The 26,185-nt window shown below is 34.6% G+C and overlaps 4 protein-coding genes across 10 annotated transcripts; 2 read left to right on the top strand and 2 right to left on the bottom strand.

The window, feature by feature from the left end:
* Positions 1-2,127: 2,127 nt before the first annotated feature.
* Positions 2,128-2,472, bottom strand: LOC137816041 (uncharacterized). The gene has a single exon (XM_068619143.1). It carries the CDS (start codon positions 2,470-2,472, stop codon positions 2,128-2,130), a length of 345 nt encoding a protein of 114 aa, XP_068475244.1.
* Positions 2,473-4,009: 1,537 nt separating this feature from the next.
* LOC137814241 (VAN3-binding protein-like) lies at positions 4,010-7,800 on the top strand. The gene is made up of 7 exons (XM_068616851.1): positions 4,010-4,461; positions 4,579-4,704; positions 5,901-6,333; positions 6,645-6,887; positions 6,982-7,031; positions 7,115-7,172; positions 7,268-7,800. Exons 1-7 carry the CDS (start codon positions 4,135-4,137, stop codon positions 7,480-7,482), a joined length of 1,452 nt encoding a protein of 483 aa, XP_068472952.1. The 5' UTR covers positions 4,010-4,134; the 3' UTR covers positions 7,483-7,800.
* A 362-nt stretch (positions 7,801-8,162) lies between these two features.
* LOC137814242 (protein LIFEGUARD 4-like) lies at positions 8,163-10,668 on the bottom strand. 2 transcript variants are annotated; one of them, XM_068616852.1, is made up of 4 exons: positions 10,362-10,668; positions 10,135-10,248; positions 8,900-9,078; positions 8,163-8,608 (listed from the first exon to the last, which is right to left on the bottom strand). In XM_068616852.1, the coding sequence occupies exons 1-4, from the start codon at positions 10,606-10,608 to the stop codon at positions 8,402-8,404; spliced, it is 747 nt and encodes a 248-aa protein (XP_068472953.1). In that variant the 5' UTR covers positions 10,609-10,668; the 3' UTR covers positions 8,163-8,401. The 2 variants fall into 2 exon arrangements, with proteins under 2 accessions (XP_068472953.1, XP_068472954.1); XM_068616853.1 differs by having other exon boundaries at positions 8,900-9,057; positions 10,362-10,667.
* A 5,876-nt stretch (positions 10,669-16,544) lies between these two features.
* Positions 16,545-25,770, top strand: LOC137814243 (ETO1-like protein 1). 6 transcript variants are annotated; one of them, XM_068616854.1, is made up of 6 exons: positions 16,545-16,823; positions 17,056-17,253; positions 17,381-19,090; positions 19,611-19,902; positions 24,422-24,731; positions 25,238-25,770. In XM_068616854.1, exons 2-6 carry the CDS (start codon positions 17,126-17,128, stop codon positions 25,456-25,458), a joined length of 2,661 nt encoding a protein of 886 aa, XP_068472955.1. In that variant the 5' UTR covers positions 16,545-16,823; positions 17,056-17,125; the 3' UTR covers positions 25,459-25,770. The 6 variants fall into 6 exon arrangements, 4 of the variants coding, with proteins under 4 accessions (XP_068472955.1, XP_068472956.1, XP_068472958.1 ...); XM_068616855.1 differs by having other exon boundaries at positions 16,591-16,823; positions 17,070-17,253; XR_011081621.1 differs by having other exon boundaries at positions 16,634-16,823; positions 17,070-17,253; positions 19,611-19,897.
* The last annotated feature ends 415 nt before the right edge of the window (positions 25,771-26,185 follow it).

Raw genomic sequence — 26,185 nt, forward strand, 5'->3', positions numbered from 1 at the left:
CTTCTTCCCTGCTTCTTTCATTCTTAATATGAGTTATCATTCTCTCTACCCTTGGGCCAAACACGATATTCTTCATGAGTTTTCCATTTTCACTACTCCTGACCGAGTTGAAGATTTTCATCATGCTCAAGCCTTAACAGTACTGAAACACAAATCACTGTCGTTCCCTGTACTTTCCTTTTGGGCAGACTTCCTGAATTACCTGAATAAGTTGGCGCAAAGTCATCAGAGCCAAGCTAGCCTTTTGGACTCTCAAAAGCGTTAACTTGAGGATGATGTGGCATCGGTGAAGGCCACACATACTCATCTTGAGAACCAATTGACAAACATTTCTTTGGAGAAAGATGACCTTCATTTTAAACTATAATAAGCTTTATCTGAACTTGCTAAAAAACGCAAAGAATTTTCTGCTTCTGAAAGCCTGCTCCAAACCAAAGTTCAAACGCTCGACATCGCCCTTGAAGCTGCGAAGGATGAAATTGTTCGCGGGTTTGTGGATGGTTTCAGTGTTGCTTTAGAACAATTTCGGGATATTTACCCGTTCAAAATAGTTATTGATGGGAAGATATGGAAGAGTAATCTCAATGTCGTGTCTTATTCCTCTTTTTGCCTTTTGTGTTTGACCTTTCAAACTGTTGGTCTGTAATCATTCGCACACTCTTTATGTAATTACTGCTTCTGTTGCCTTTAACTTATACCTTCATATTCTGATTTGTTTGCTCTCGTTCACCCATCATGCATTGTCTTTCTTACTTCTTCCCAACAAGGTTACATTTCTTTTATTTTGATGGAATTTCACATGTTGTGCCTTGTCTTCTTAATTGACGAATTATTCAAACATGGTTGGAATTCCTCTCAGTTTTACAAAAAGGAATTTCGTCATACAATGCATGACCTTCTTAATTGATCTTCACCCGACTCATGGCCGGAATCCCTTCCAATTATACTGTAGAGATTTCATCATGCAGTGCATGGCCTTCTTAATTGATCTTCACCTGACTCATGGTTGGAATCCCTTCCAGTTATACTGCATGAATTTCATCATGTAGTGCATGGCCTTCTTAATTATTGATCTTCGTCCGACTCGTGGTCAGAATCCCTTCCAGTTATACTACGAGAATTTCATCATACAGTGCATGACCTTCTTAATTATTAATCTTCACCTGACTCGTGGTCGGAATCCCTTCCAGTTATACTGCAGGGATTTCATCATGCAGTGCATGACCTTCTTAACTATTGATCTACGCCCGACTCGTGGTCAGAATCCCTTTCAGTTATACTGCAGGGATTTCAACATGCAGTGCATGGCCTTCTTAATTATTGATCTTCACCCGACTCGTGGTCAGAATCCCTTCCAGTTATACTGCAGTGATTTCATCATGCAGTGCATGACCTTCTTAATTATTGATCTTCGCCCGACTCGTGGTCGGAATCCCTTCCAGTTATACTGCAGGGATTTCATCATGTAGTGCATGACCTTCTTAACATATCTCTCCACTGACCATATACAGTTGTATTAAATAATCTATCATATCAAATCACATCATTTATATCTCTTCAAAATAACATGATCATGTCATAATAGATCTTATGTAAACTTTATATCAGAACATCAATTTCAAAACATAACATCATCACAAATTTTTATGTAAAACACATAACTTCATAACATAACACCATCATAAGTTCAAAACATAAAATTTTATTGCTGCCGTATTGTCCGACCTCCTTTCAATCAAAGATTCTCCGAACGATCCTGACCGCAGACCCCTTAAAAAGGCTTCCACGAACAATCATTAATTCGGCTGAGGAATCTGTACCATCACCTCGCTGAATCGACACAAGAATTGCTTTATAAACTCTTTCTTTGCTTGCTTTAATTCAAATAAATCTACTACCTCCAAAGGTTTCGCTTTGTTTGTCGAAAAATGAGATATAAATGATCTCAAGAATACTTCGAACAAAGTTATTGACTTTTCCGGTAAACTGCTAAACCAATCCAGCTTCGTTCCTACCAGCGTACCTGCGAACATCTTACACCTCAGGGCGTTTGTCCCTCCACATATCAAATCTGGGTTCTAAAGACTTTCAAATGGGCTCCTGGGTCTTGCTTTCCCGCAAACACACTTATTTTGGGAAAAGATAACCCGTTGGGATCTGCTCTCTCAGGATTTCTTCTGAAAAGGGTTGAAAATCCTGATCAACATCATTCCCTTCTTCCAATTGGACTATCAACTGTTGATCCATATAGTGTTCAAGTTCTTCATTCCTTCTCTGTAAACGATCCTGAACTCTTAGTGATTCTTCCAACCTTTCCCTTGCTTGTATGCTTTCCCTTCTCATCTCCTCCTGGACTCTTCTAAATTCCTCCGCCTGTTCGTCGTTTCGTTTCCTTAGAGTTTCCCTCGTGTCCATCAATACTTGAGTCGCATCAGACACCGTTCCATTATCTTCTATCCTCAAATCGCTCATTTTTATCGATGTTTTATAGTGGCACAGGAAAATTTTACCTGCCCCACGGTGGGCACCAAATGTTCTAGCCAAGACAAAATAACCCTTGACTTAGAACATCAAGATTGTTCAACACTCTATTTCTTATGTTCTTCTCCCCTTTTTTTCAGTTGGTCTCCCCTCCCTCATATAACTCTCCCTGGCGCCTTCTCGCCTCCTCCTCTTCTTTGTAACTTCTTTGATTACTTAACTGCTCATTACACAGGTTCTGTAACGGTAATCTCATCAGCACCAATCATTCAAGGTAATTAACTGAATCGACTCCTTACCACACAACCCCTCAGCCTCTAGCGTAAGTCAAAGAGGCTTTAGGGTCGGCCAACACAAGAGGCTTTAGGGTCGGTGCATGATCACACAGTTCCTCAGCCTCTAGCATAAGCCAAAAAGGCTTCAGGATCGGTCCATGACCACACAGCCTCTCACCTAGACTTTAGGGTCGGTCCATGATCACACAATAATGATTAAAATATATTAAGTAATAAAAAAAAATTTGATGTTAAAAATATTTAATATTTAAATATTAAGAGTATGTAATCTTATTAACTTATATACCAAACTATAAAAAAAAAAAATACTAAAAAGTATAGCGTAAACTAGATTAATTAAAACTATTCAATTCAGTATCTAATAAATATATTTTTATTACACATAATCAACTGTTAGTAATATTTGGTCAAAATTATATCTTTTAATAGTTTAATGTAATGCTCACACCTGATTTTCAATTTGAATACTCAAATATGATTTTATTTCACTATCCATTTCTCACGTTTATACTTCTAAGTAACATTTTAGGGATGATTACTTTTAAACATGTCTAGTTAAATAATTCTAACATTTATCAACATGTAGGTTAGTTAAATTTTAAATATTCAAAATTTAACATCTTTAGTTACTTCATTAAAAACAATTTACACTGATTGGACTATTATGTGACGAAATGTGTATTTGAATATAAAGTAAATATTGTTAGTGAACTTAATTGTTTTTCTAATTATTTAAATAAGAGTGTACATTGTGGTTTCCTAAAGTATAAATATTACTTACATTTTTTTTTTCATTTTCTGAAGTGTGTATAATTTGAGAAGGAAAAAAAAAAAGAAATAAGCCATGATGATGATGATGATGATGATGATAATACGTAATCTGTTGAATAAAAATGAAAAAGATAAATATTAAAATATCTTAAAAAAATAAAAATAATGGTATGATAAAAACTATTAATATAATAAAAAATTGTATGGCTCTATAGAGTTAAAGATGTTGTATGATAAAAAAATAAAATAAGCAAGTCTATTGTAGAATTAGAAGTAGTGTATTATTTGCAAAGGAGGAGAAAAACAGTGAGATTTGGAAAGATTGTTTGTTTGACACAGTAAAGTGAGTGGTATATGATGATAATTAGGCACTAATGGTGACGACAAAAAGTACTTGACATGCTGAGTTTTGACCATTCCTTGGCCTACTTTATCACTTGCTGACACGTGATTGCGAGCTTCATTACCATTTCAACATTCTCCATTGCTGTTACTATATAAACATGTGAACCTTCATGCTGTCACCGCTTCAACAAACAGTTCAACACTCCCCAAAAACACAATAACACTACTTTCCATCTTTCAAATGGAGCCAAAGTGCACCATTAACTGTCGCCGGTCGGAGTTCGTTCCGACCCCTCTGCCGGAGAGTCCTCGAGTGCCCATGGAGTTTCTGTCACGCTCATGGAGTGCCTCTGCTCTTGAGGTCTCCAAAGCTCTTTCACATCACCACTCATCTCTCTCCTCTTCTTGCATGCCTAATACAAACACTTCCATTCCTGAAGAAACTGTTCCCAACAACAGCTTTCTCTCTGAAGATTTCTCCACCATGTCTAAGAATCAGTTCTCTTTTGCTTCCTCAGCCACCTCTCAGCTTGTCCTTGAACGCATTATGTCACAGTCCACAAGAGAGGTGCTGTAAAGCGTTTTAAGAAAGTTTCTAAGTTGTTCTGTCTGAATATATATATACATTGTTTTTAATGTTGGTGTCGGTTTTGAAGTTGTTTTATTGTTGTTGGCTGTGTCACAGGAAGTGTCTCCGTTAACGTCGGGTAGATTATCTCATAGCAGCGAGCCTTTGAATGGCGGTGGTTCCTTAACCGGAACAGATAGCCCTCCGATTTCGCCTTCAGATGAGTTTGATGACGTTGTTAAGGTATTATCTCGCTCAACTCTCTTTCCCTTTTCTTTGGTTTTCAAGTGGGGTGAGTGGACCCGGAGGAGCGAGTTGCTTCAACTCTCACAGGGTGCATTTGTTTGATTTAACTTTGAGGAAACTCTCACTTTTGTTTATCCATTTTTCTTTTTTAGTAAGTTAATTTGTTTTTTCAATATGGAGAATACAGCATTTGTCTTGTCTTCTCTGATTAGTCTTAGAATACAAGACATGGGAGAAGATTCTCTTCTTAAAAGCCACCCAAAGGGAATAATAAAAAATGTAAAAGATTTTGCAAAAACAGAATTGAGGGGCCCATCTGTGTCCCCCTATAGGTGGTGATTCATGCCGCATATAGCTTATGTATAGCTCCTACGGTATGTGTGTGTGGATGCATGGAAGAAAGGTAGGCCTCTGTTCACAAAAATAATTCGTTGGAACTTGGTGCTTGTTGCTTGAGGGGAGAGTGAATGACTTTGGATCAACTTTATTTTCCCACACTCTGCACGGAAAATGGAGTGGAAAGAAAGGGGGAAAAAATGGGAACTAGAGCAGTGAAGATGAATTAATGAGGGTCATGCTCAATGACCTTTAACATTTTGAAACAGGCAAAATGCTTAGTGCTGAAATGTCAAATGACGAAAATCACTGATTAAAGTTGTGTGTGGACTTGCCGGATGTTTTCCTCACAACAGGACAAAGAGATAGCCAGCACAGTGACCCTTTCTCTATACATTCACGCAAACAATTTTACCTTTTAGCCTTAGAAGGCAAGCTGATTTTGATTTGGCCAGAACAAAGGAAAAGAGTCTTGTTTTGTTTGTATTTAAGTTGGAGATACTATACAGGATGTATTATCGTACCAATGATTTTGTTTTGTTTTTCTGTACTTCTGAAACTAATCCATGAAAACTAACATAATGTGGGGAGGAAAAGTCGTGTGCCAGTGACTCGAGGGACAGCCGAGAATGTTGTCAGCAGTCCTATGATATGTAACTTTGAAATGAAAGCGGAAACATCTCTGTAATTTTATATCAACACAAGTACAACATGACAGGCTTACATGTTTTTTCTTTCTTAAAAGAGGAAATCAAAACAAGTTTAGTTTGAAATTACTCATAGGTAATGTGTTTTTACCATGTAAAACACCAGGCAACGCTCATGGTTAATGGTTATCCTTATCAATGTGTATGCAGTTTTTTCGGGCAAATAATTCCATTCACCCTTTATTCAATGGTGGACGAGCCAGTGCAACTATTGGCAACGGCACAGCATGCTCGGGACCTAAAACTGTTGGAAGATGGTTAAAGGACCGAAGAGAGAAGAAGAAAGAAGAAACCAGGACCCATACTGCTCAGCTGCATGCCACTATTTCAGTGGCTGCAGTGGCTGCTGCCGTTGCAGCTATTGCGGCTGCAACAGCAGGCTCGTCTGCTCCCAGCAAGGATGAGAAGATGGCAAAGACTGACATGGCAGTTGCTTCCGCAGCCACATTAGTTGCTGCACAATGTGTAGAGGCTGCAGAAGCTATGGGGGCCGAGCGTGACCACCTTGCTTCTGTGGTCAGCTCTGCTGTGAATGTCCGTTCTCATGATGATATTACTACTCTTACAGCTGCAGCTGCCACAGGTAGAGCTTTTGCACTCATTAAGCATCTATTTCTTATCTATTTTTCAGAACAAGAAATTATGAAGGCCATTAGGTTCTACTTTACTAAAGTTGATATACACACCAAAATGCATTTGAAAGATCTTAGCAATATGTTGTGGGGGCTTAACCATAAAAAATGACTAACTAAGCTGTCTCAGATGTCAAGTATTAACCGGAGTTTTCTTTGTTAATTAGTCTCTTGGTACCGTAAGGATATAGAATGTGTCTGATGTGCATCTTTTGGCTTCTTTATATTGACAGCTTATGTATTTTATGTCTTTCATGTGCAGCTCTACGAGGAGCAGCAACCTTGAAAGCAAGAGCTTTGAAGGAGGTATGGAATATAGCCACAGTGACACCACTAGAGCGAGGCATAGGGGGGATTGGACTATGTGGTAAAAGTAATAATAGCAATACTAGCAACACCAGCACCAGTGATAGCGGGGAAGTTTTCAATGGAGAAAATTTTCTAGGTGCCTGCAGCCAAGAGCTTATTGCCAAGGGCAGTGAATTGCTCAAGCGCACCCGTAAAGGTAACATCAATCACCAATGTGCTGTTAGCACTAACTCAGTCTTTCTCTCTCTCATTTGCAAAAAAGAGTAAACTCCATTTTGGTGCAAATGTAGGTGATCTTCACTGGAAAATAGTGTCTGTCTATATACATCGAACCGGCCAGGTAAGTTTCCTTTTAAGAATTTGCCGTATGGAGTTGGCTTAAAGTCCATTCAATCACAATTACAAGGCTTGCAAACATTTCAGGTAATGCTGAAAATGAAAAGCAGACATGTGGCAGGAACAATTACCAAAAAGAAAAAGAGTAAGCACAGAGCAGCCATTAGATTAGAACTTTGTTTTGCTGGCACAGAGGCAGCCATAAACAATAGCTCATAACTTGTCCTCTAAATTATGCAGATGTTGTGCTAGATATTTGCACGGATTTACCAGCATGGCCAGGGAGACATCTGTTTGATGATGGTGAAAAGCGACGATACTTTGGATTGAAGACAGACCAAAGGGGGATTGTGGAGTTTGAGTGTCGAAATCAAAGAGAATATGACATCTGGACACAAGGGGTTTCGAGGCTACTCTCCATTGTAGCACAAAGACAAAACAGATATGGGAATTGAATTTGTCATCTTAATACTACCAACAGAGTCGCTAGCTATCGCTGACTATTGAACTCGATTCAAACTAAGTATGTATTGAGATGTAATTTGCATGTGTTTAGCCTCAAACAATCATCATCGGCAAGACTCAAATGGACTAAGTGATTTCCACAAGAGAATATTTTTTACTGTCTAAAAATGTAAAAATCGTAGGAATTGTTTTTTCACCCCAGCGATAATGCATGTGTCAAGTCCCTAGAGTCAAGAATCGCTCCAATGTTGCCATACGTTGTCATGGATAGCTTATAAATATAAAACGCTTCACGTGTTTTCATCCAACATAAGTTTTGTGATAATTTTTTCCTGACTAGATATATAGTCAAGAGTTTGATCTCCTTCTTACCTTACTATTCTGAAAAGTAGGTGGATTTTGGCTTTGGATAATTAATTAGTTCACAACAATAAGATGTGTGTGAACTTTGGGTGGAATATCCAAAGATGCAATACAATACAATAGTGTGCAGCCAACAGTGAAGAAAATTGCTAGGATTTCTACACTCTGTATCTTAATTGCCTCTGAAATAGAGCTAATTTTGACTTTTGGATAGAGAGTTTGTGAACATTAAATAAGGCAAAGTATTTGAACAAAAAAACCAAGTACCGTACTACTTATTGGTTATCACCTAATATTCACAATAAAGTTTGGATAAATCTTTAAAGCATATAGCTGTTAACTGAGAGCCAAAAAGAAGAAAGGTACGAAGATGGTAAATGTATATTTACATTTAAGGGCAAAATTCCATCTTTTAATCAACAGGTTACCAGCAGCGTGACACTCACATGGAATTCTTGATAAGAACTATCTTTTGGCATAACTATATAGTTCCTTAAAGCAAACACATGTACCTAGGCAAGGAATATATGCTTCTAAATTATCTCCTTAGTTAGCAGCAGCTCTAAAGACTGTAAGCAGAGAAAGGAAGAGGTTGATGACGTCTAAATACAAGGAGACCGAAGCCCATATGTACTGATCGTAGGTGAACCTCTTTATTAGGTTGTCTGTGTCATATATGATGTAGCCACAAAATATAAGTGATGCCAGGCACCCATAAATCATCAAAGAAAACCTACCCAATGGGATCAAAATCTGCAAGGAAATGAACAAAACACTGTATCGGAATCCCTTAGCCATAAGAGGGCCTGTTAGCCCAATTGTAGATACATACATGCATATCAAGAAGAAGACTTGAAGACTTTTCTTTCTGTACCTTTGTAAAAAATTTTAACACCTCCCTCTCATTCTGGAATAGATTTTTCTGGTATGATGTGGACTTTTGCGGCAGAAAACCCATTTCAGAATGCAAGGGAGATATGCAAAAACTTATGCAATACAAGAAGAAACACCCCCAAATATAAAGACTTCATAATACCAAAATACCTGTATCAGGGAAAATACAATAAGAACTAGCAATGCTCCAAACAAGAATGGGCCCAAAAAGTTGAAATCATGGCCTCTCCTTGCGGCAAAAAAGGTGTAGAGAGTCAGGCTGAACACCACCACTGTAGTCAATATCACAGACTCCAGAATAATTTTCCCTGTATCCAGTTTCCAGACACCTTAGAAAATAATTGCAAATTCGCACTGAAAATGTTCTTTACAAGAGACAGAAAGAAATGCTAGCGTGTCACTGACTCACTGCCAGAAGAAATAACAATAAATTCTCATATTTTATTTTCATTTAAAAGGATGATGTGTGGTCACTGAAGTAGTGTTGTTATTGAAGTTTGTCATTTTAAAAACATATTCAACTCCCTGCCATGATTGAAAATGTTTGCTTTAAGATGGGAAATCAATTTGCCAGCACAATTTCTTAGTAGTGGAAACTGAGTATCGAATGGTTGTTTAATTGAGTGCTAAAAGATGAAGGGAATCCAGAATTAAATCCTGTTGTCAAGGACTACTGAAATTTAACGCTGGCTTCCAAAATTTCACTCTGCTGCTTACTGAGGGAGGCTAATGGACCTGCAACTCGTTAGTATTTCTGTCTTTTACTTTTGTTAAATAAGTTATAGTTTTCTGATGCTAAACTAATGATGTTCTTGCTATTTTTATCTTAATAAAGTTTCCATCTTAAGAAAATAATAAAAATGGAGAATATATTATTTTTTCTATGCCTAAACTATGAAATGCTATCAGTAGGTAGAATAATACAAATACCAAGTAACTAACGGACATGTAACCAGAGCGAACCACACACAGTTTGAACGGTTCTAAATCTTAAATTAAAACAAATGCTAACCAATACTCGCACTTTCCAAGAAAAACACACATTCTACTGTAAATACGCGTTTCACATTAATCTATACTCAAATTCTAAGCGCTTCCATCGATTAAAAATCAATTCAATTATCCCAATAAAAAAAGTTAGCAATTTAGGTAACTCTGCATAATTATTTTTACCTCTTTCTTATATATCCTATTCGGAATCCAAACATTTTGAATAATTACACCCCACAACCACAACAAAAGAAACAACCTTTTGTCATTCAATTTTAACGCACATATTTTTATCAACGAATTCACCCACAGTGAAACCAAACAATGTAACACAAATCATAAATGACAAAAGCAAATAATCACCGATTTAAAACGAGAGAATTGGGAGACATTACCGCTAGTAAAGGCGCAAGTCAATCCAACGGAAAAGGCCAAGGTAACGGTAAAAATCAAGAGAAGGAAGTAATTGAGAGGGTGTTTCTGGTGGTAATAGTAAAGAGGGCACAGCGCTGTAACATTATTATTAACAATGCAGCGAGTTAGAAATTAGAATTTGTGTGTAAGAAATAAAAGAAAAGATTGAAGGCATAGATGGAGGAATAGATAGAATGGAAGGACGTACTGATAAAAGGAACGAAGATGAGGATAATATAGATAACAAGGCCTGGGGTGGTGGAAACGATGAAGTGGGGGATGGGGCGGACGAAGACAACGACGGCAGCGACGGCGATGGTGAGAAGCAATTGGAAGGTGAGGATGGAGTAAACCTTGCGTATGAAGGACCAACGCAGTTGAGGATTCTCGAGCATGGAGGGGTAGAGGGGTCTCTCGCTTCCACCACCGCTTTCAACGTCTCTTTTCATAAACATTTTTCTTTCCTTTTCTTTGTTTCTCAGCAAAAAAGGCTTTGTAGACGTGTGTGCGTTGGTTATGTGTTTCGTTTTATACTATGAAGAACCAGATTCTTACCCTTGAAGTGAGGAAAGGATGACACGTGTCTGTGTGTCGTATACGGTGCATGCACCCTCTAGCATTTTCTCCTACTCCACTCTACCACCTTCCCACGTCATTCTTGCCGACTACGTTTTATTTTCACCCCTTTAATGCATTCTCACACTCTGCAACTTTTTATACAGTCTTATGACACTTTAGTTTTCTCTGTCGATACTGTGTCTTCTTCGTCTGCTTATGTTCTTTGTTTTTCAGTTCTATGGTGCTGTTAATCATTCGCTTAACAAAAAATGGTTAAAACATTATTATAATATATTTTTACGAATTTAAATATACGTATCATTTTAGTTTCTTAACAAGTACTTAAGAAAATTAGTTAGCATTTTCCTTCATATAATTGTATATTTAATTTTTGCTTTTATATACAAATAATTTAACAAAGATTTTTATACAAACATAAATATAATTTAACTATTATCTACTAATTTAAAATTTAAATTTGTTAATAACTAAAACTAATTTTAGTAATGGTACGATCTCACAGTACATTTAATCTAATAACCTATTAACAACCTGCTTTTTATGTTTTGGAATGAAGAATTATTAAGATAACTCGGTTTTAGGCCTAAACTTAAATTTATAAAATGATACAATTCTACGAACATACACAATTCCAAATACTCTTACATTCGATATTTTCATTAAAGAAGAGCTCTTTTTATTCCATCTCGAAATCTCTCATTGGAAATAATAGTTAATTTTTTATACTAATTTAACAATTATTTTATAATTTTGTTTTATTAATAATAGAAATAATTTAAATAACAATAATTTTTTTTATTTATAAATTAATATCTAAATTATTTAATATAGTAATTGTTCTTACTGAGATGAGATCGGTTGAATTTTGAGATGGACTTCGGATTGATTCCCTAAAAGGTTCAAGAATTGACTCCAAAGGAATGAGAGGTTCTAAATTAGTATTGTGTGAAATATGAGTTCAAATTACTTCTTATAATCTTGTGTGGACTTGGACCTTTGATATTGGTCTTTCCAAGTTTCAATGAGGCATGTTTAACCTTAATAATGAACTTTATGTATCAAAATCATAGTATTCTATGATTCACACAATATAATTGTGGATAATCTGTGATAAAATCTATAATTTTAATGCAATCAGGATTTGTGCACTCAGAAATATTTGCAAATATAATTTGTATAATAAATTTGTTTGACAAAATACATGTTCATATTAACAAGGATAATTTTGTGAGATTTTAATAATGGTAACACAAAAAAAATGTGGTTCCCTCACTTCATTATGGGCTCTCTCAAGAAAGAAGGTTAGGTCATTCCTACCACAAATCGACTTGGTCCAGATTTGTAAGTATCCGATCTTGAGTTGAGTATGAACGTTATAATAACTAATTATTTTCTTTATCTTTAAAATTAATTGTTATTCAATATTTTTTTAATGACTTAAATAAAAATATATGATAAATCAAAATTATGTAGCAACTTAAATATACTAAACAATTATTTTTAAAAAATTCTAACAATTCAACTTGAATGTTTTTAAAATGTTAAACTCTATGATGAACACTTAAAGCTTAAATATCATTAATCTAGCTCAAGACTACTATTTCAACTCAATAAACTTTCTATGAAGTCATTCATTCAACTCATGTCATTTTAAAAGCATTCATTATAATTTATATATAGTATCCAATTTCTAAAAGGATGCATTTCATAACTTTAAATCTCATATATTTTTACACTTCCAATCCAACTCCAAACTTCCAAACACAACTCAATATCTAAATTTTCTTAAATAAATCAAAGTTGTCAACATCTCTTAGCTCTTGTTGCAAAAAGATTAAAAAACAAAGAAGAAAAATCTTAACTTTACTTAGAAATTTTGATTCACACGTAAAACATATAATCCTAAAATAACATATTAATTTATTAACTCAAAATAAAATAACGAAAAATTTACTCAAAAATATAATTTAATGAATTCAGTTTGTCTTAATCTCTACTACATCTAAAGTATGATTTATGATTAAAAAAAACCCAATTATTGAGTTTCAGGTGAAATAAGTAGCAAGAATAATGAAGTTTCAAATTTTAAGGATCGAGGAAATTAGTCTTAGAGTAGAAATGGTACAATTAAAATGACACTTGAATATTTTATTATTAAAGTGAAAAAACTATATAAATAGAAAATTAGTTATTCAGGTAACCACCATCTCTCTAAAAGTTTCTTTTCATTTCCTCTCCTTTCTCTCTAAGATTCTGACCTCCTCGCTCATCTGTTTGACGATCGGAGTCCACCATTAGACTCCTGGCAGCAAGATCTGCCCGATCAGAATCTTTCATAGAGTAAGTTCATTTTTGTTCATTTTTTCTTTCCTCTCCCTTCTCTCTAAGATTCTAACTTGCTCGCTCATCAGTTTGATGATCAGAGTCTGCCATTAGACTCCTGACAGTGAACTCTACGAGATTGCCCGATCAGAATCTTAGATAGGGTAAGTTCATTTTTGACTCATTTTCCTTTGAGTTAGTTTTGATCTGGTTAGGGTGCCTTTTAGTTTAAGTTTGCATGTGAGGTTTTTATCTTCAGAATTAGTCTCTGTTAGATCAAGGTCCTAGTGATATAGTTAGATTTGTGATCAGGACTTTATGATCCTTAAGCTTTTGGTGGGTTGGAGCTCTTACTGAGCATCTGCTCAAGTCCAGGTAAGGGAAGCTAGTTTTATATTTTATATAGAACCCTAGGTTAGAAGATCTGGATGTGGGAGTGTCGTGGTCACCAGTTCAAATTTCTGCTTGCAGGATTGTTTCTTTTGAAGAGTAAAGTAATATATTGATTGAAATGGTTAATTCTGAATATTTTATATTGATTTTATGGTGAATAAGTTGTTGAAAGTGTTTGTGTTTGAAAATTTAAAATGTTTGAATGATAATATAAATAAGTTGAATTGTTTTTGAATATTTTGTTGAATTACTTAAATGAGATGTTTGATGAGAAGTGGTTGTTTGATTTTAGATGATGATTGATTTAGAAATCATATATACTTAATTATGTGTTTAAGTGAATTTTTAGATATAATTGAATTGTTTAGAAAAGTTTAAAATATTTATATGATTAGTGAATGAATTGTTGTGTGATTTGAAAATTTTTAACTTTGGTATGATTTGATTGTGTGATTTCGATATTGTGAGAGTCAGAATATGAATTTTAATCAAGACATAGTATTTTCAGGAAAGAAAATACCGTGTTAAGATTGTTTAGGATGTGCATTGACTAGGGATTGTTGAGATAGTATGACATGTGCAGATCTCTGAGTCTAAGTCAACGCACTAGTCTTCCGGAAGTAGAGTCAAGTGTCTATGGGTTGTGAGTCAGTAGATGACTGACATGAGAAAGATGAATAGTGAAATTGTTGATAGACACTTGATGGTTATGTGAAATGTTTGAGAAATTGTATGAGAATTTATGAATTTTATGTATTAATTTGAAATTTAAATTATATAGAAAATTTTGTTATAACTAGCTTACCCTGTTATTTGTTTGTGTTTGTTTCTTTATCTGTGATGATCGTGTTGTACTGCAGGTGAATAGCCGGAGGATGTGATAGTTTTAATTTAAATGCTCTGTTTGTTTTTAAAACTTTTGATGTATATATTAAAATCCCTATGAAGAAGGATATTTGTTTTAGATACAATTATAAGATAGTTATATATATATATATCTTTCAAACTAATCTATTAATTATAAAAATTAGTTATGCATTTTAAAAATATTTATTGAGTCCGTGAATGATAATTTGGTAAGTTAAAAATACTATTAGTTGTAAATATACTTTAAAATCTGATAATTAAAATATACTATTAATATTATAATATACAACCCTAAACCCTAAACCTAAAATTTTAAATTCCATAATACAATCTCATTTCTTCTATGGAGAGCTATCGTTTTTTCAAGAAGGATTTTCTTTCCAAGAGCACGACAACTAGCAAGAAAGAAATCCTTAGAAAAAACAAGAACAGTGATAGCTTTCTTTTGAACATTGTAGTAACAGGTTCTTTAACTGCTGTTGTTTTTTCTTCTTCGTCATCATTAGGTATGTGTTAACTGGAATAATTTTCAGTTTAAATTTTTTGGTTAAAGTTTTTATTTAACGTTTCTGTTAGAGTTTATAGTTAAAATTTTGTTTTAAGTTATCAGTTTTAGGTTTCTGATTTATTTTTAGAGTCAATATACGAGTTCAATTATACAGAATTTTACAGAAATCGTATTTTAATGTATAAGTTTAATTATATTCTCAAAATAAAAAATAAAAAAATTAATAAACTAAAATTATATATATTAAATACGATTTCAGTACAATTTAATATACAAGTTCAATTATACAAAATTTTTCAGAAATTATATTTTAGAAGTACACTTTAATTATATTCCAAAATAAAAAAATAAAAACTACTGAACTAAAGTTATACATACTAAATGATTTTAGTAATATTTGATATACGAGTTCAAATATACAGAATTTAAAAAAAAAATCAATTTAGATGTACAAGTTTAATTACATTATAATTAAATTCGTATTTTATAATTATGATTTCTTTCTGAAATTATTTTTAAACTTAAAAATATAGATAAAAAATACGTATAATCTCTAAAATATAGAACACGAGAACACAAATTATATATTATATAATTATTAATTATATAAATTTATAATAAAAATTTATGTCTGGTTCAAAATAATTTGCTACTTATTTATAATCATAATAAAAATTAATACAGTAAATTTTTAAAATTTTAAAAAATTAATATATTTTTCATTTTTAAAATTGTGTTAGAATCATGCTAAAATTGTAAAATTTTTAATAAATTTTAAATTAAATATTTTACCGATACGTGTGTTACGAATGTCGGTATCCAATACAGACACATCATTTAAGAGACGTGTCCAAAGTGAGTTTTTATTTTAAAATTTTAAAAAATTATATTCTTAATTGACATTTTTAAAATTTAATGGTACACATATTATTTATCCAATTCTAAAATAAAAAAGTAATTTATCCATTTACGAATATTTGAATTAAAATTGCACTTTGAGAAAAGAAAAACCTAGTTTGACGCAGAAGTGTCAATTCCGATCAAATAGATCGCTTTTTTCTTATTCTTTATCTGCTGGACTAATTATGTGGTTGGTGTTCATCTTTTGCACGTTATCATTTTCTATCCTTCTTAATTGAGATAACGCTATTTTAAATAGAAAAAAACTACATCATTTTTTGTAATTAAAAAAATCTAAAAGAAAAACATATATAATATGAGTGATTAATGAAAATGAAAATAAAATATAAAAAATATTTCACGAATAAAATGTTGTGCTTTCCAACCGCAGCAGAAATTTTAGCATAAAAGAAAGATAGTAAACTATTTTCGCAATAATAATTAGTTTTCTTTTGTAAAAGGGCAATGATTAATTATATATAAATTTGTCATATGCAATTATGCACTTTCAAACCAACCACATCCAAAGTTCTATCCTATCAAAAATTATTTCGTACTATTCACATTCTTGAGAAATCAAAAGGTCCACAAAATTTATAGAAAATCTTTAATATATTATTTCTAGATTACTAAAAGTAATGAAATAAAATATTATGATTTTCCACATGCGTTTATCTTTTAAATTTCAATAGAAAAAAATGTTTTGGTTCCAATAATATCTTTTCATGTTACTGTTTCTTTGACTTAATTTGTTTATATTTAGAAAAATACGTTAAAATTTAAAACTTCATGGAAAATAATTAAAAGAATTTGAACAGTTTCAACTTTCAACTCCGCAGGCAAAAGGCTTTCAATTTCAAGTGGAAGCATTTTCCGAAAATAAAGTAAAGGTTTTAAATTTCAATTTAAAAGAAAAACTTAATTTGTATGGTCTGTCTCCAAGGTAAGGAAAGTGAGATACTTTCCCTATCACTAAAAAGAAAAGGCACAAAAAAGAGTTAGTTACAGTAACCAATTTCCAATTTGATTTTCCTCTGCAGATTCAGTTCATAGTTGAGTTCTCTCTATCAATTCATTTGTTGCATTTTCCGAGCTGATTCGGTGAGTTGCATTTTTCTGCTTGCGATCTTTCCTAGCCAGAAACTATGGGGCATGCTTTGTTTTATGCTGAACTCAAGAGACTAAGCCTATTAGAATAATTAAATTAAGTCAATTTAAATTTCGTTTTAGCTTTTGTTTTATATTATTGCTTGTTGGTTGGGTGCACCAAATCTTTAGCTTGAGATTGATTGCTGTGTTTGTTGGCAATGGAATGTGTCCCCAATTCGTAAAGTTTGGTTTTTGAAGTGGAAGGGTGTGGTGCTGTTGTGGAGATCCGGGAGTTGTTTCGTCTCTTATGCCCCATGAGGAGTTTCTTCCCTGCAGAATCCTGTAAAGAGACGCACCCAAATGCTTTGAATCCTCAATCTTGGCTTCAAATTGAAAGAGGGAAACTTCCCAAGTTGTCATCGCATCCTTCCTCTGCCTCGATGTGAGTTTTCTCTCTCTGAACCGGTCCTTTATTTCAATTGAAGATTTGTTTTTCTGCCAATTTAATTAGGTGTTTTGATTTTTTCGTGGGATTGGGGTGTGATTTTGTTTGCTTTCATTTGCTTTAGAGAATCTCTGGTCAAGGTCCCTCAGCCAGCTGTACTACCTTTCTATAAGCCTGCTGATTATGTGGAAGTTTTAGCTCAAATCCATGAAGAGCTTGAGTCTTGTCCTCCACAAGAGCGGTCGAATCTGTTTTTGTTACAGTACCAGGTCTTTAGGGGCCTTGGGGAAGTTAAACTGATGCGTAGAAGTCTTCAGGGAGCCTGGCAGAGAGCCAACACTCTTCATGAGAAGATTATATTTGGGGCATGGTTGAAATATGAGAAGCAAGAGGAAGAACTAATAGCCGACTTGCTTGCCAATTGTGGTAAATGTGCGAAGGAGTTTGCGCCTGTAGATATAGCATCTCATCTTCCATTTGATGTAAATGTAAGTTCTGTGGGAAGAATGACCAAGGAGAACCGCATTTCTCAAAATGTTACTTTTAAAATTGGCGATGAAGAGATAGTTTGTGATAGACAAAAAATTTCTGAACTTTCGGCACCATTTCATGCTATGCTAAAGGGGTATTTCAGCGAATCACGCGCTGAGTCTATAGATTTGTCTGAAAATAATATCTCTCCACTAGGTATGAAGGCAATAAGTAATTTCAGTTTGACTGACAGTTTAATTGAGGTCCCTCCAAATCTTTTATTGGAGATATTAGTTTTTGCAAATAAGTATTGTTGTGAAAGACTTAAAGATGCTTGTGATAGAAGACTTGCATCCTTGGTTTCCTCCAAAGAAGATGCTGTAGAGCTCATGGAATATGCTCTTGATGAGAATTCAACTGTCCTTGCTGCATCCTGTTTGCAAGTCCTTTTGCGTGATCTTCGTAACTGTTTGAATGACAGTCGGGTAGTGGAGATATTTGTTCATGCTAATAAGCAGCAGTTAGCAGTCATGGTTGGGCCAGGTATATTTGCACTTTTCTGTTTCTTAAGTGAAGTTTCTATGAACCTTAATTCTAGTTCGGACAAAACAGCTCATATCCTGGAACGGTTAGTTGAATTTGCTGAGAATGATAAACAGAGACTGCTAGCTTTACATCAGTTGGGATGTGTAAGACTCTTAAGGAAAGAATATGATGAAGCACGTCTTCTTTTTGAAGGGGCTGTAAAAGCAGGCCATATATATTCTGTGGCAGGTTTAGCTAGACTGGAGTTTATAAAGGGTGACAAGCTTTTATCTTATGAGCAGTTCAGCTCAGTCATTTCATCTGTTACTCCACTTGGATGGATGTATCAGGAAAGGTCATTATACTGTGACAGTGACAAAAGGTGGGATGACCTTGAGAAAGCAAGTAATTTGGATCCTACACTTGCATATCCTTACATGTACAGAGCTGCCTCTTTGATGAGGACGCAGAATGCTCAGGCTGCACTAGCAGAAATCAATAGGATTCTTGGGTTCAAACTTTCACTAGAATGCTTAGAAATAAGATTTTTTATTCATCTAACTCTTGAGGACTACAAAGCAGCTCTATGTGATGTTCAAACAATTCTTACTTTACGTTCAGATTATAGAATGTTTGAGGGACGTGTTGCTGCATCCCAACTCTGCACTCTTGTGCGTGAGCATGTTGAACGTTGGACAACTGCTGATTGTTGGGCTCGGTTATATGACTGTTGGTCTGCAGTTGATGATATTGGGTCTCTGTCTGTTATATACCAGATGCTTGAATCTGATGCAGCAAAAGGTATTCTGTACTTCAGACAGTCATTGCTTCTCCTAAGGTATGTTATGAACTTTTGGAAGCCTCTGGGAGTGAGTCAGTGGTCAAAGATTTAGTGTTGCTAGAGATCATAGTAGGTGCAAATCTCCACATAACCCCCTCCCCTGCTCCCAAACAAAATGTTTTGGTATTTGTAACTGTCATTAATTTTTCAAGCCTTGAACTTAACTCACTGTCATGTCTATTAGGAATCTAACATGGTACTTGGTGTTTTATGTTCACAATATTGAATCATATTGTAAATTTCATAACTAAGAACATGTCAGTGCTAGCTACTTTTGATCTGCTGGTTACTTGCACATGGAAATCTGTTTTTTAGAAGTTGTACATCTGTGATAATAAATTCAGCCACTAAGGACGAAATATCCATAGAACATTATATTTTACTTTGAAATACAATTTATCCCTGTGAAATTGTGTCTGGAAAGGAAGATTCTCTGGCTTCGGGACCTATATCTGTCTGAATACTGACTGAGTTTGATATGATGCCTCTATAAATCTGATGTATTTATTTGACTTAGGTTGAACTGTCCTGAGGCTGCTATGCGAAGTTTACAGTTAGCTCGGCAACATGCATCAAGTGAGCATGAACGACTTGTATATGAGGGGTGGATCTTATATGATACAGGTCATTATGAAGAAGGACTCCGGAAAGCGGAAGAGTCTATTAGTATCAAAAGATCTTTTGAGGCATTTTTCCTGAAGGCCTATGCATTGGCTGACTCTAGCATAGATCCATCATGTTCACCTATTGTTATCTCACTTCTGGAAGATGCATTAAAGTGTCCTTCAGATAATCTGCGGAAAGGTCAGGTATGGTTATATTCTGCTACTTCTACAAAATTATTTACTGCTTGTTAGAATCTAGGAAAATAAATTGAAAATTAATAGAAACGAATGAGAAAAATGAACAATTTTGTTGAGTGATTGAGAACAGGAGAGAGGTCTCATGGAGGCTTTCCCCTTCGTAAAGGATTTCTCCTTTAACACACAAACTTTCATATTTACTTGACAAATCCCCCTAATCTGATTTTTCCTTTGTAACTAACTGATGGACTAATTGGCCATCAGCTGCTCGTATACAGTCCTCTTTATACATTCTAGCAATACCTCTTTTTCATATGTTTGCCAAAAGACTTCCAGTGGACTTAACTATCAACTGAATCCCACTTTGATTATGCATTAGCACTCCTTTGTCTGAATTTTGTGTTGGGGCCAGATGTGTCATGGCTTGCCTCAACAGGGTCTGACCTTGAATTGACTAACCAAGTGTTGCATGACACCCGATATTGGAGTCTGAAACCAATATACATTTTGTGCGCTTTCTGGTCTTTGATTGGACTAGTCTTTCAACAACCAGCTTCTCCTTGATCGTAGTGGCTTTGACACCCATTAGGTCTTCATGCGGGGTGTCTTCAAAAACTAAGATTAGGAGTGGGGTCTCTCCTGCAAGGGCTTTTTCTTTACATAGGATTTCTCCTTTCACACACAAACCATCAAATTCACAGAATGAATCTCCCTAATCTGATTTTTCCTATTGATCTAACCAACCCTTCTAACTAACTAATCAGTCTAGGTAACTAATAGACTAACTGACCAACAACTGTTATTCTTCAGCCCTCATTATACATCCTAACACTACTCGATGGCTTATGACATGTGTATGTTAAAAATAGACTTCCAATTTGTAGAACGGTATTATTATATTAACATTATTCCTATACTATTTGCTAGAGATATAAATGCTGCCCCTAAAATTGAAGCATATCTGTCATATGCAGCTTTTACACATGTTTGTTAACATATTGACTTTGGAGAAGTTTAGTGAAAATATATATCTAGTTGATCATTTAAATTCACAATGGAGGTGTTGATTTCTTTAGAAGAAATCTTCTCACGAATGAAATAGTAGTATGTTTTTATGTTTGTTTTCCTTATGATAGTTTGACTAAAGGCAAAGTTCAATGGTGGTTTTTGTTGTCACTAATGTTTCATGGGTCTATTCCAAAACTTCAATTCTTGAAGTATTTGTTTCAACAAAACAAATTCATATGTAGTGAGAGCCACATCATAATATTCTTATTCTACACGTGATTGTGCAACCATAACATGTTTTTGGCTTTTCCATGAGAGGAGATTACTATCAATAAAAACATAATATCCCAGAGTTGATAGTTGATGTTGAGTTATGAGGAGATATTATCAATCTTTGTAATTACTACATCTAAGATATTGTAGGATACTAAAAGAGATATTGCAATAATTATTCTAGGGGTGCAGAGCTCTTTATAATGCATTGGTTTACAATTGAATTAACCAAGATCTAATCAATTTACGTTTGCATAAGCTACAATGTCTATGTGTCCTTTTTTTGGTGTAATGTTTGTTTGCCTATATTTTCATATATTCACCCTTTCTAGGTATTAAGATGTGTGTGTGGTAAAGAAACCAAAGCCAACTCTCCATCAACAACAAATTCAGGTGATTGCTTCATGTGAACCTCCTCCTTTAAGTCATCACACAAAAAGGCTTCCTTGTTGTTCTTGCGATGCGATAGCCATTGATAACAAAAGATATGAATGCAATTAGAATCCCTACATAAGTTCAAGAGGGATTACAAGATAATTATTGGGTTCAAGCTATAAATGAAGAGATGTGTGCGCTGTAAAATAGTCAAACTTAGGAGGTTGTTGACAGGCCACGAGATAGAAAGGTTGTGGGATGCAAGTGGGTTTACATAGTGAAATATTGGTCTGATAACACATTGGATCGTTACAAAGCAAGGTTAGTTACAAAAGGATGTATTCAAACATTTAGTGTTGATTATGAGGAGACATTTGCTCTAATAGCAAATATGAATGCTATCAGAATCATTCTTGCATTAGCAACACATTTTTCTTGGAGTTGCAACAGTTTGATGTTAAAAGTCCCTTTTTGCACGGACGTCTAAAGGCAAAAGTGTACATGGAGATTCCACTTAGTTTTAAGGAATAAAATATGTAGGCGGAAGAAAACCTTGTATAGACTCAAGTAGTTTCCCATGCTTGGTTAACGAGACTTATTCAAACTATGATTTCCTTGAGGGTATCGGTAGAGTCAATTTGACCATACTCTATTTATCAAACATTCGTTAGCAGAGAAACTTACTCATATCGTGGTCTATGTAGATAACATGATTATTGCAGGATGATGAACATGAGAAATTGATCTTGAAAGAGAAGCTTGTTACTCAGTTTGAGATGAAGGATCTAAAAAATTAAGGTCTTGAGATACAAGTTGTCTATTGGAAAAAAACCATTTTTATCTCCTAAAGAAAATATGTTCTAATCTAAATCTTCTCAAAGATACAAGTAAAATTGATCGCAAGGCCACTATAGTTCCTATAGAAAATAACCATATAATTAGGATCGATGAAGATAGCTTTGCAGTAAATAAGGGTCAATATCAAAGGCTTGTAGGGAAGCTCATTTACTTAGCTCACACCTGACCAAACATAGCTTGTGTTGTGAGTGTAGTCAGGTAGTTCATGCATGATCCAAGAGAATGACACTTATAGACTGTGAATAGAATCTTTCAATATTTGAAGACAAGTCCAGGAAAGGGATTGTTGTTCAAGAAGGATGGAAAATTAAAAATGTTCCCTCCATCTTTCTGTTAGGACTCATGATGACAATGAAGTCCCATTGACAACCAACTGTAGTTTTCTCCAGAAGTGCCAAGAACAGAATGTAAGATTGGAATCCAAGACTGCCATCTCTTCAATCGTGGTCTGTCTCCATTTTCAATCGTGGTCTGTCTCCATCCTTGATAGGAAAGTGCTTCTTGGACAGTTCACTATCTGAATATTTTGATTGTCATTGAACACTTTCAAAGTTGGCTTTTAAGTCAGCGGGTTCTTTGACACCAAGTAATTTTATCAAACATCTTTGGAAAATCTTGAAGAGAATAATATTGATTCTAAGTATGTCTTGGGAATTAAAAATAGTAACACAGGTACAATACTAAAGCCACACATAAAAAATAGAACACCAGTTTAAGTAAATTTTACAATTTAGTTTCTCATTCTATAATTTAAATATATGAGATTAATTTTACAAAACGATGAGGAAATTAATGTGGATGCCACACATGATACAAGTAAGATGCTAAAATGGAGAAAAATATCGAAAGTTGTTATTTGTAATCACAATATGCTTACCAAGCTCAAAAATAAGTTTTGCGGCTGTCCATTTGTCTATAGTCTATGGTAACGAATGATGGGCTTTAAAGGGACAAGAGAAAAATGCAGGAGTATAAAAAATTGAGAATGTTAAGATAGATGCGTGTTAATTATGGTGGTTTGGACATGTACATACAAGACACTGTAAGCACCAACTAAGAGAGTAGATTGTGTGTTTTTTAATCCTGTGAAAAAGGGAAAACTACCAAGAAGGATATTGGAGGAAATTGTTACAAAGAATTTTACTGTGAAAAATGTCTCTTGAGATTTGGTCTTCCTTCAGCCAAATGACATCAGATGCCTTACTTCCTAGAATAAGGCTTTGTTGTTACTGTTGTTGTAGTTTCTCGTGTTATAGTGGGGATGCTCGGGAAGGCAAAATAGATGAAGCTCATCTGGGAAGATTCAGATGCATCAAATTTCTGTAGCAGATCAATGGACAATGGGAGGTGGTGCATGTTCTGAGGCTTCATATGGAGGCGCACGGTGGTATCTAGCAAGAGGGCTCAGAGGGATGGCAGGTTGGGACTTTCATAGGCACTGTGCTTCACTTTGACAAGAAGTTGTTTGAACAGGAGCTCCAAACTTGATGGTGGCTGGAAGTACAAGATATTCAGGCCCAAAACTTGCAAGCTCTTTTATCAATTTAAATAAGAGTTTTTCTATGTGAATGACTAGAGAGAAATTTCTAATCCTCACGAATTATAATTACAATGTACACAATTTAATTAGTTTTAGGGACTCGCCACACCCAACATAGTAAGCATATAATCTCTTTCCTATTCTATATACAGAATGTATCAGCTACAAACAAGGAATATCAAAACATTGTATTGATGAACTATTTATCATGGCTTTCAAATGAAAATGCTTATTTACCCCATTCCCTCTGCGTTCTAATTTCTGGATTTGTACATTCTTGTACTACGGTGGTTGTAAGTTTTTGCTAGTCTGTGGAAGTCACGTGTAAGAACTATGAAGCTCTTTTGTTTTTGCTGAACTCAAAGTTTTCGTCTATTATACTCTTACAACTTGTAATATCAATGTGTTTCTGCAACTTTGTACATAATTAATTCGTTGTTTAAAGACTTATAATTCCATTTAATTTTCCAGGCACTGAACAATCTTGGAAGTGTTTATGTTGACTGCGGTAAATTGGACTTGGCTGCTGATTGTTATATCAATGCCCTTAAAATCCGACATACCCGAGCTCATCATGGTCTTGCACGTGTTCATTGCCTAAAAAATGACAAGACTGCTGCTTATATGGAAATGACAGAACTTATCAAGAAAGCAAAAAACAATGCATCGGCTTATGAGAAGAGGTCTGAGTATTGTGATCGTGAACAAGCAAAGACAGATTTGGAGATGGTCACTAGATTAGATCCTCTTCGGGTGTATCCTTATAGATATCGGGCTGCAGGTCAGTGTTTTACCTAAGTATTGTAAATATGCAACATCTGGACCTTTTCTGCTAGAGTAGATGAATGCAACCATGCATGTGCTGTGAATAATTACGTGCTATTGGGTGCGTACTAAGTGGTATAGAGTCAAGCATGGAATGTCTGTCATCTTCATTGTCTATCTTTGATGGCTTAGCTTCCAAACTGTTTAAGTGGTATGTTTTAGGATCCATGTTAAACGTTTTTTTGCCAGTGATAAAGTGTATTTGAAAGAATATGTTGAAGAGTGCCCTGCTAACATTTTTGTTAAAACAGTGATTTCAGTTTTAAAGAATTTCCTACCATGTTGAATGTTGGTTATTCTGATGTTATAAAGATTCATACCTTCAGTGGTTATCTTAAAGTTTCCAAATATTAGATATTTCCATTATTGTTGTCATTGTTGGGGCTGCCATATTTTATTGTGAAATAGTTCGATTGCTGATAGCCCAGTAGTGCTGAAGTGTTTTGGTATTTGTGGTTGCAGTATTGATGGACAATCACAAGGAAGAGGAGGCCATAGCCGAACTCTCGAGAGCAATCGCATTTAAAGCTGATTTGCACCTTTTGCATCTACGTGCAGCTTTTCATGAACACAAAGAGGACGTCTTAGGTGCTCTAAGAGATTGTCGTGCTGCCCTCTCAGTGGACCCAAACCACCAAGAAATGTTGGAACTTCATAGTCGAGTCAATAGACACGAGCCGTGAGTCCAAATCATGATCAAATGGTAGATGGAATCAATTGCACATTCAAAATATGGCTGCACTGAAAAAGTTACAGTATATGCCTTGAGGAATGCACATCATAGTGATGACCACCATTTGATCAGCTTAGTCATGAAAATCAAATTTGTAACATAGAAAGTATAGTTAAATTATTGTTCTTATTGGTATCCTGTCTATAGTAATGAACCTGTCAACTATTACCATTTTTTTAGCCCCGGGGGAGTAGTCCCAATTTTGTAATTGTTAATCTTGATTTTTTTGGGGGTATATTATGATTGTCAAATGTGTTGTTTATCTCCCATTTGTTTCTTGGTTAAAATGGTGTGCAAGGCAAAAAATATTTATTTACTGCAATGTCACATGGTCTTTAACCAGTAGTAGTAGTAGTAATATGCATGAAATATTGTTAATCCATAAAAATGAATTCTCCTTTAAGGACAAACTATTTTTATCCTTTTACTTTTGTTTACTTTGAAACATAGAAAAAACTAATATAAAAGCTTTACTAACAAGCATGACCTATGTGAGTCTCAAGTTTTTTTGTTTGATTTTCTTACCTTTCAAAATTCAACATAGTGTAAGTTATCTTGATATATTTATTCAAGTGTAATAAAAATAGAAAACTTCTATTTATTATAATAGTCATTAGTTTGTCACACCCAAGATAGTCAAAATCCGAACATAAAATTGCATGTATTCATGATTTTTT

Source organism: Phaseolus vulgaris, chromosome 1, assembly GCF_000499845.2.
Source record: "Phaseolus vulgaris cultivar G19833 chromosome 1, P. vulgaris v2.0, whole genome shotgun sequence".
Lineage (NCBI taxonomy): Eukaryota > Viridiplantae > Streptophyta > Magnoliopsida > Fabales > Fabaceae > Phaseolus > Phaseolus vulgaris.

Coding starts and splice junctions, on each gene's coding strand:
- LOC137814241 (XM_068616851.1), top strand. CDS start 4,135: ATGGAGCCAAAGTGCACCATTAACTGTCGCCGGTCGGAGTTCGTTCCG. Junction 7,032..7,114: donor ATATACATCGAACCGGCCAG/GTAAGTTTCCTT, acceptor CAAACATTTCAG/GTAATGCTGAAAATGAAAAG. Junction 7,173..7,267: donor AATTACCAAAAAGAAAAAGA/GTAAGCACAGAG, acceptor TAAATTATGCAG/ATGTTGTGCTAGATATTTGC.
- LOC137814242 (XM_068616852.1), bottom strand. CDS start 10,608: ATGTTTATGAAAAGAGACGTTGAAAGCGGTGGTGGAAGCGAGAGACCC. Junction 10,249..10,361: donor CATCTTCGTTCCTTTTATCA/GTACGTCCTTCC, acceptor ATAATGTTACAG/CGCTGTGCCCTCTTTACTAT. Junction 8,609..8,899: donor TTGTATTTTCCCTGATACAG/GTATTTTGGTAT, acceptor ATTTCCTTGCAG/ATTTTGATCCCATTGGGTAG.
- LOC137814243 (XM_068616854.1), top strand. CDS start 17,126: ATGAGGAGTTTCTTCCCTGCAGAATCCTGTAAAGAGACGCACCCAAAT. Junction 17,254..17,380: donor CATCCTTCCTCTGCCTCGAT/GTGAGTTTTCTC, acceptor CATTTGCTTTAG/AGAATCTCTGGTCAAGGTCC. Junction 24,732..25,237: donor TTATAGATATCGGGCTGCAG/GTCAGTGTTTTA, acceptor TTGTGGTTGCAG/TATTGATGGACAATCACAAG.
- LOC137816041 (XM_068619143.1), bottom strand. CDS start 2,472: ATGAGCGATTTGAGGATAGAAGATAATGGAACGGTGTCTGATGCGACT.